Source organism: Odontesthes bonariensis, chromosome 2, assembly GCF_027942865.1.
Source record: "Odontesthes bonariensis isolate fOdoBon6 chromosome 2, fOdoBon6.hap1, whole genome shotgun sequence".
In the NCBI taxonomy this organism is placed as follows: Eukaryota; Metazoa; Chordata; class Actinopteri; order Atheriniformes; family Atherinopsidae; genus Odontesthes; species Odontesthes bonariensis.
This window is the reverse complement of record NC_134507.1, coordinates 21,135,553-21,144,722: the sequence shown is the minus strand read 5'-3', so window position 1 is coordinate 21,144,722 and position 9,170 is coordinate 21,135,553. Positions and strand designations below refer to the sequence as shown.

Genomic DNA, 9,170 nt, shown 5'->3' with positions numbered 1-9,170 from the left:
GTGGAGATTAAACTTTCACCAAATGGAGACATTTTTAAATCCAGGTTAAAAACATTTATTTTTCCATGTGTCTATGCATGAAATCTGCACGCTATCTTTGAACTTATCTAGGCTGTTGCTTATTTTTAATCATTTTAATTATTTTATTTCTTTCTCTAAATCCTTTTATGTATTTTTAATGCTTCTTACACTCCCTGCTGAAATGCTTTAATTTTATGTAAAGCACTTTGAATTGTTTTGTACATGAAATGTGCTATATAAATGAATTTATATTGTATTATCCAGTAGACTCCGTTATGGTGTAACTATTTTGCTAATACAACCATGTATTCCATATGTATGGAAAATGCTTATTTAAAAAAAATAAATAAATCTTTGCAGACACTATGAACTCTATATTTAATGTGTTGCTTTGTCAAAGATCTTGACTTGAAGATGGCATATGTTGCTCTGAAATGTCAATGAGCTTTTCTGCCTCAATGCTTCCATCCCAGAAGTGTAAATGAGCTCTGCTTAGGGCACTGATGCAACCCCTTTTTTCGTCTTTGTTCGTGAGCACGTGACGTCCACGTCTTCCGAAGAAGATCTGGAAAACCGATAGGTCTGACCACGATGCACATTTCCACTGTGTGGCGGTCCATTTGAGGGCCAAAGACATCGACCCCCCCTCTGAACAAGGTAAACATGAAGCTGCTTTCTATTCCAAATTAGATTACTCTGAAATGACTCCGAATTTGACTGTGGTTATATCTATGCTGATGAGCTGTACTATTCCTATATTGCTATTTACTGTCCTAACAACTGACTAACGTCTAATCAGATTTTTCTGATTTTACTGCCCTGATTTGAAAGTACAAGGAGATGATTATGGCTGGTGATTTGAATCATCCTGTCGATGATGTTTCACCAAAGTTTACCTCCATCTTAAATTTTCTTTTTTGTATCCTTCTCAACTTGAAACCCTGCTGTAAAATACTATGTCATCAATTTCGGGTCATTACTTAATTGTCCTTTTTTTGTGCTTACCTAATTTCAGTCCTGATGTTGCTGTTACTGTATGTATGCTGTACTGTAAATACTTGAAGCGGTTTCCCCTTCGTATCCAAATAAACCCTCAAATCAAATGGCAGGGACGTCCTGTTGCCAGGGAGAACAGATGGAAATTCACCCGTACGAGATAACCGACGGTCTGGCTTAATCAGAAAGTGAAAAGATACAGGAATCGATCATTTGTAAAGTAATTCTACCTCACTGTCGACCCCACTGTTTAGGTGATGATTGTGTAAAGGTTTTAGCATTATTTGTTGATAAAATGAACAAAATCAACACGTGAATTCTACCTGTTAGCTTTCCTTGGACTCCCATTTAATTTATGGCCTGGGTGCAGATGCATCATCCTTGTTAATCCTCTTCATGGAAATGAAAAGCTGAAATAATTATGGACGCCTTAAGCAAGTTAAGGGCATATAGGTGACGTACAATATCCATCCATCCTTTTTCTGTACCCCCTTAATCCAATTTAGGGTCGTGCGGTGGGGGGTTGTAATTGGTCGAGAGGCGCGGGACACCCTGGACAGGTCGCCAGTCCATCACAGGGCCACACAGAGACAAACCAGACAAACAACCACACAGAGCTCACACTCATTCCTAGGGACAATTTAGAGTCACCAATGAACCTAACATGCATGCTACGGACAGCGGGAGGACACCGGAGTACCCGGAGAGAACCCACGCATACAGGATTCGAACTGGGAACCCTCCTGCTGTGAGGCGACGGTGCTAGCCCACCACACCACCGTGCAGCCCAACGTACAAAATATTCAAAATAAAAACCCTCAAACATTGAATTTAGTTTAATCTGGAAGACTTTTTTTTTTGTATGTTTCACAAAATGCTCTCAATCATAAAACCGGGTAATGTGAGAATAAGATTTGATGGTATACAAGGAGAGACGCATGCATGACGCATGACAAAGCGTAGTGCAGCTGTGAGGTAAAATAGGAACTGTAATTTGCACAAATAGGATTTACATGCGTGTTCTGCCGGATGTTACAATAGCAGGGTATTTTTAGAAGCTATAAATATGTATTGTCTACACCCATTATCAGCTTAATTACAGTTAACACAAGTGAAAACATGAAGTGCCAGAAAAGAAGTGAATCAGATGGGACTCCTCTTCCTCGTTGTCACACACTGATATTTCGTTGTTGGACTGATATCAAGCACTGATTATGTGACGCATTTCTAGTAAGTTTTTGATGTTGCCAGTAACAGGTACTCACAGCAGAGTCTACCTGAAGTGGCTCGGTGTGGTAATTCTTCTAATCTAAAGAGAACAAACTACTATCTGATGACAAAAATCTGACTTTTCCAATAACTCATAGAGCCTTGTGTGAAGAATGTAATAACGCAGATGGTGCAGCAGGAAAACCAGAGGTCTAAGTGGAAAAACGAATAGAACTTTGGCTGCATTCCCATTAGCTCCCTCACTTTTGGGTAGTGTTGTGGATGTAGGGACATCAGCAACCTTATGTTTCCTGCGATCCGTCTTTACTGATTAACATTTATGCCAACTTTATGATTTAGATTTTAAAGTTTAGAGACCATTAAACCTCCAATAAGTGCTGAGAAAATTAAAAAAAAAAACAAGCAATGCAAACTAAGCAAGCGTGTCGAATATGAAGTAGTATAGTACAGCAGCTTGTGTAGCGTTTAGTTTTTGGAATTTCTGTCATTTGTGTCTTTGTGCAAGAAAAGTGTTGTTCATGTTCCAAATGAATCAATTTGAATGGAAATTAAGCAGGGTTGTGTTAAGATTCACAAAGTAAGTAGTATCTTGATATAATTGATCTGTTAGGCAATGCATCATAAGATGTGGAGTTTTAATTAAGCCAACAGCGTACTAAAGTGGTAAACACACAAACATTATGCGCAGAACATTGGTAAAGTGATCCGTCACCGTTCCGTAACAAAAGCTTTCATGTTACAAATCGAATAAGTAAAAGCCCATGAAGCTGGAGTCAGGCTGTCTGAAACGGCCTCAGTCATAGCCATAAATGGTCCGTCTGTCATGGCATTTAGAAGGGGAAGTTGACGGCTTTTTAAGGGTAGCGGGGTTGCAGACAGCATCAGTCCTGTTTGGGTTGTTGTGTCGTCCGCAGACCGCATCAATAACACCATGAGTCGCCTGCTGCTCGGAGCCGTGCTGCTGGGGAACCTGGCCTTCTGCGGGACAGCACAAGGTAACCGCCAACTCACACGTGTTGTTGTTGTTGTCTGGCTGCTTTAGTTCTTTCTCCACAGTAATGTAGAATATGATCCTGGCTGAGCTGGGAGGACATTTAGGGATCGAAAGGAGCAAAAATCAGAGAGTGCAACTGTAAATCTGTTGGACCTTGAGCAAAAATCAAACGGTAACAGAAGCTTCATTTTTGTCTCACACAGGCCGGGATAGAGCATATGAATAAAATCATTAGATCACATGTGAGCGTCACTGCAATTCATTTGTCAAGAAACCCTTTTCTCTGAGCTGTTTTCAGGCGCAGTGTAAGTATGTCAGTGATCAGCACTGAGCCGTAAAACAGGGCATCTGTGTAAGCTCTTCACTGGGTCGCCTGACATCTGTTATCAAAACACATCAGTGTCCAAAGATTGTCAAAGGGTCACTTTGGCCCCTCAGAGCTGTTACTGACTGAATCGGAGGCTTTTAGATGGAACTTTTAAAAGATAGCCCATGGTTACATGGAGAGCAGCAAAGAACGTGTGCAGTGTGAGTGTTTGACGTGTTGTCAGCAGCACTGATGGCTCCATTAATGAGTCTCTCTTATTCATCTACTGACTCAAAGTCTCTCTGAGGAGAAGAAAGTTTTGGCTTCTTTCCATTGCTCCAAAAGGCAAAATATGACACATGGAGATAAATGGTTAAGCTCTTCCTGTATTGGGTTTGATGACATTTGGTAAAGGTTTGTCTTTGTAGAGCTGAGCTGAGTTAAAAATGATGCAATGAAATCAGAACTGGGTGTTGTTATGCTGCTCTGTGGGAAGATTTTCTTTTGATTTGATTTACTTTGTCACTTTTGTTCGTTTCCTATGTTTTCGCCTCCTGCTCAACAAAGAAACCTCTGAACTAAGAAGATTCTTGCTTTTATTTCTTCTCATGAACTTCAGAAGAACATAATAAACAACATCTCGTGTTTCCAGAGTTGCTCGCTCCACCTGCCCAGGTGAGGTTTGACTCCATGGACTACAGACACATCCTGCACTGGACTCCATCCAACAAAAGCTCCTCACTGCAGTACAATGTCCAGTGGAAGATGTGAGACATCACACACACACACACACACTCTCTCACCATCATTCAGTACTGTATCACAGTGTGGTTGAATTGCTCGAAAATTATGTGTTAATTGAGCCTTCGTATGTAGCTCTGTTTGAGGGGAGGGGGGTGGATAAGAGTTTGAACCACTCTGCGTCGGTCCCACTGATCAAACAAAAACAACGTGATACCGTTGTATCACGAGAGCAAGCCGTATTTTCCGGAGATAATGAGACAATTAACCTGCTTTCACTCCAAGATGAGCTTTGCGATCTCTCTTATTTCACCATTTAAGCCTTTACCCTTTAACGGTCTTTAAAGAAGCACGTGTTTTTGTAAAAAACAAATAAAATGAGTAAAAAAAGTACAAGCAGGCTCAAAAATGAAAACATATTGAAACCAGTAATAAGTTGAGGTTCCATGTAAACCCACCTGCGCAGAGAAAAAAAAAACATCTGTTTTACACAGAATAACTTATCATCAGTGACACATCTAACCTTTAAAGAAGACGAGTGATGAGTGAGCTTCTTGGTAAACGGGGTGTTTCTGTGCACATCAGTTCAGCTTAGAGCTTTAAAACTGCTCCACTCGTGCACACAGTAGTGCGTTCATCCCTCTGTTTCTGAATGTTCGGATGCTAATATTTTTCCATCTTTCCTGAAATAAAAGATGATTTTGAATGCTTTTACTTCTCACTCCAGCTCTGCACACTCTGGTATTGCTTCTTCCACTTTACTAAAAGTTTTGAGTTACTCTTCACAGATCCCTGTTGGTTTCTTGATTTGACCGTCCTCTGTGTTCGTCTCCGTCCGTCCTCAGTTACGGCGAGCGCGAGTGGTTGGACGTGGACAGCTGTCAGGGGACCCAGAAGCTTCAGTGTAACCTGAGCAGCGTCACCTCTGACACCAGAGAGTGGTACTACGCCCGGGTGAGCGCTGTGGGCCCCAGCAGCAGGTCGGCCTGGGCCCTCTCGGCCAGGTTCAGCCCACGCTGGAACAGTGAGTGTTCACCCTCCTCCTCATCATCCTCATCCTCCTCGTTTTGCCCTCTTACTTCTCCAGACAGATGCAGGAACACGTGGAGGCGTGCACAACCTGAAACGGACCCTGATATGAACCATTTAACAGTTTTCATTCATAACTGATCTGTCAGACTCAGAGAAAAACTGTTTCAATTTAGTTAAATAAATTCACTTTTTTTTGATGATACTCTAGATGCCAAACTAAAAGGCAGTCTAAGCCGTCGGGTCATTTTCTAAAAAAAGAAAATCTATTGGATCATTTTCCCCCTCAAGTTTCCTTCTTAAAACGGCAAAATGAAAACTTTTTTTTCCCTGTTGTTGCATCAGTCCTTTAACATTTTGCTCAACGTCCTGCAAATAAATTCAATGATTTGTGTGTTTCCGCAGCCAAAATCAGTCCTCCTGCCTTGAGGCTGAGCTCTAACAAACAAGGCATCGTCGTCCACGTGAAGCCCCCTCGAGTGCTGGCCCGCAAGATGCGCAGCAGTCTGCACTACAAGATCTACGTCCTCTCCCCCAGTGAGGAGGAGGTACGCCTGCACACACTCTTTATTCTAATATCAGACTAATTCTCTCTCTTCAGCTTCAGGAATATGTCCCCCTGCTGCACTGCAGTCTGAGTCTGTAACAGGAAGCAGGGAAGAACAAATGGGATTCCACAGGACATGGTGTTGAGTTGGTGCACTTCTGATGAATCAGTTGCAAATAGGTCTTTATTTTTCAAAGCAAAGCGGCTCTGCCATGATTAAATACATACAATACACGGTCCGTTACCGCTAGCAGAATTCATGATCTGAAAGAATCGTTTATTTGATCTGATGCTTATTTGTTTAGGGAGAAGTGTGTGGGCATCAATAAGTGCTGCACACTGGTGCATTTACAGCCTGAACTAATGTGCAATGCTCTTCCCCATATGGGCCTGTCTGTTACATAAAACTCATCATAAAATAAAAACCTAAAGGTTAGTTTGGAATACAAACACAATCAATATATAAAAGCATAAAACTAAACCCAGGACGGCGGAGCGGTTCAGGAGGCAACAGACGAATAAGCAACAGAGTTGTTGCATCACAAAAGGAGAAATGAGGTTAGTCATGACTACACGGCTGATGGTTTTGTGAGAAAGTGTTTCCGTTTTCATCTTAAATTCCACACGTTCCTTCCCTCCTTGTGGAAGAGAAAGCTATTTGTAAAGGCTCCTCGCAGTTCCCTTCAGATGCTCCGCGAGTTCCCAAACTTCTGACTGAGCGAAACCTCACCGAGCACGGGAGGAATCCCATAATGTAAACAATAAAAGGGAAGTTTAAGGTTAGTTTAAGGTGGTCTCCCTGTCCAGAGCTTAACTGCTCCGTTATAAATCAATCCAAAAGGCTTGATTTTTGTAGATGCTGCTTAAACAAACTAAAATCAAACCATTTGCAGTCTCTGATTAGTTTAAATGTCTCGGTGTTTGCTTTTGCTGCTACGCTCCAACCCAAAGCCAAGATATTTTACTTCTTAGACTTTGACTTTCAAGGCTTGAATCATTACCCTGAATCAAAAACAATCTGGTCCTGGAAGAATTATAAGTCAAGATCTGAGTAAAAAAAACATTCTCAGCTCACCAGATGCCAAAGAAACCCAAAGAATCAGCAGTCAAACACCCAGAGATACTCAGACTGTGGCATGAAATAGAAGAGAAACAGCAGGTACTCACGACAGAGAAGCTGGAACCAGACAACAGCTCGTGCTTTGGCTTCATAAAAGACTTTAACAACCGTAACAGTTTTTTAATTAAAAAAATAAATAAATTGCTGTCACAGAGTCCGAAACGTACAATACCGATGGTGTTCATGAGAAACAAATATAACATGGCAGCTTCAGTATTATGAAACAAAAGAGGAAGAAGTAAAGGGAGAGGGGGCGGAAGAGGAAGGGCAGCCGCAAAATAAACAGTGAACAATAAGAAAAAAGAGAAGAAAACACCTTAAAGGCCCAGTTTTCTACCAAAGTGCCCCATCAGCTCAGACTGTTAACCTGTGGGCCTTCTCTTTCTCCTCTGCAGGAGGTGATCCACATGGACTGCTGCTCCAACAAGCTGACTCTGACCACGCTGAAGCACAAAACAAAATACTGCCTCCAAGCTCAGACCGGCATCCTTCTGCACGCCAAGAGCAGCGCTCGAAGCCCGGTGGCGTGCATCACAACGCCCTGACCGCACAGGTGTGAACCCCCGTCACCTGCACAGCACACACACACTCATCTTTCACCCGCTGCAGCGAGAAGCCATATATCCGTGAGAATATGTCACAAGCATCTCGGTTTTTGTGTGTTCGTGTCTGTGCTGCACACAGACCAGTTAGATTGTATCGCAGCCGAGTGAAAGGCATCCTCTCCGTGGTAACAAAAGGTCTCCAAATGAGAAGTCAAGTATCAGCTGTCACGCAACAATCACCTGAAGCTGGGAGACAGAAGGAGGGAGGGGAAATGAAACTCAAAGACTATAATTACTTCTGCTCACCCCACCCTTCGAACTATTTTTAGATCTGCAACATCATCATTTCATCCTGGAGGGTTTCTCCTCTGTGCACCTCACTCATTTCACCATCTTTCCCCATTGTCTTATTTTCTCTGTGCTGCAGACACACCAACTCGACTCAACTCAACTCGTCTCCCACGGCGACAGCTTGAATCACCGCTACCTCGACGGCTGCAGCCACAGACATCCATGTCTGGAACAGTTTTGCACTTTAAGACTGTAAAAGTCAGACATGTAGTTTTAACTCTAAACTTTCACTTTCATCAGATCAGATCAGTAACTTTTAGCCTCCAGTGCACTTCAAACCCAGTTTCAGTCTGAGATTGTGCTTTTTATGAACATTTTGCTCATCCTGAAAGTTAAACTGTGTGGAGGATGCTGGGTAGAAAAAGAAAAAAAGATCCTCAGTCCAAACTAACCGGAGTTCAGACTTTTTTTTTTATCTCAAAATTCAGACTTATTTTCTAAATGCATGTTAGAATCTTTGAATTCTTTGACTCAAATTTTTGACTTGGTGTCTTGGAAATCTGATGTAGCTTCTCTGAATTTTGATGCAGTTTCTATCTTAGGAAGGGGCATCCATACGTGGGAAATAATAGTTTTACAGAAATCATTTCAATTCGAGAAACTACTCGTGAGCATCGGTCAACGTCGCTTTAACTTTTTGTTGAAATCTTTTTTAAAAGTGAAGAACTGTCCAGGCTCCACTGTGACCTCTGACATTGTGTTGTGCCTGATGTGAGCAACACGTGTGCCATCACAAATAAAAGCCTTCCGTTTTTACCTTTCAAACACTTCCACTGGTGGGCTTGTTTCTTTTTTTGTGTGTGCTGGATTATCGTCCTTTTGAGAAACCAACCTCCTGCTGAACTTCAACATTTACACAGATGGCCTCAAACTATCTTGAAGCTCTGTTTGACCTGATACGGAACCGGATGCTGAATCGGTGTCTGCGTGTAGCCCAGACACCGAGGCGGTGAAGCAACCCCAAACAATAACATTTCACCTGTATGGAAAACTGCCTTTTACATCAAACAACTCTTTAACATGTCTGTCCATATGTGGACAGCAGTTTTACTCTGCTCTTATTGAACAGAAAAGCCTTTTTCACAGGTACGTTTTTTATTAAGTTCAAACTCTCGCAGGCATTTTCTGAAGGTCTTCAGATGTGGACACGACACACAGCGCAGCCTTTGGGTCAGGTATAAGGAAGCAGGTTTTTATCTTTAAAAAAAAAAAAAAGGAATATTTTCACCACAATGTTAAATGTAAACTTGAAACCCAACCGAATATTTATCTCATTCTGCCTCAGAAGA

The 9,170-nt window shown here is 41.9% G+C and overlaps 1 protein-coding gene across 1 annotated transcript; it reads left to right on the top strand.

Annotated features, from left to right (window-relative positions):
• Positions 1-2,914: 2,914 nt before the first annotated feature.
• On the top strand, positions 2,915-8,561 carry il22ra2 (interleukin 22 receptor, alpha 2). The gene is made up of 6 exons (XM_075484898.1): positions 2,915-3,242; positions 4,201-4,315; positions 5,135-5,313; positions 5,724-5,866; positions 7,381-7,538; positions 7,958-8,561. The coding sequence occupies exons 1-5, from the start codon at positions 3,179-3,181 to the stop codon at positions 7,528-7,530; spliced, it is 651 nt and encodes a 216-aa protein (XP_075341013.1). The 5' UTR covers positions 2,915-3,178; the 3' UTR covers positions 7,531-7,538; positions 7,958-8,561.
• The last annotated feature ends 609 nt before the right edge of the window (positions 8,562-9,170 follow it).

Coding starts and splice junctions, on each gene's coding strand:
- il22ra2 (XM_075484898.1), top strand. CDS start 3,179: ATGAGTCGCCTGCTGCTCGGAGCCGTGCTGCTGGGGAACCTGGCCTTC. Junction 3,243..4,200: donor CTTCTGCGGGACAGCACAAG/GTAACCGCCAAC, acceptor TCGTGTTTCCAG/AGTTGCTCGCTCCACCTGCC. Junction 5,314..5,723: donor GTTCAGCCCACGCTGGAACA/GTGAGTGTTCAC, acceptor GTGTTTCCGCAG/CCAAAATCAGTCCTCCTGCC.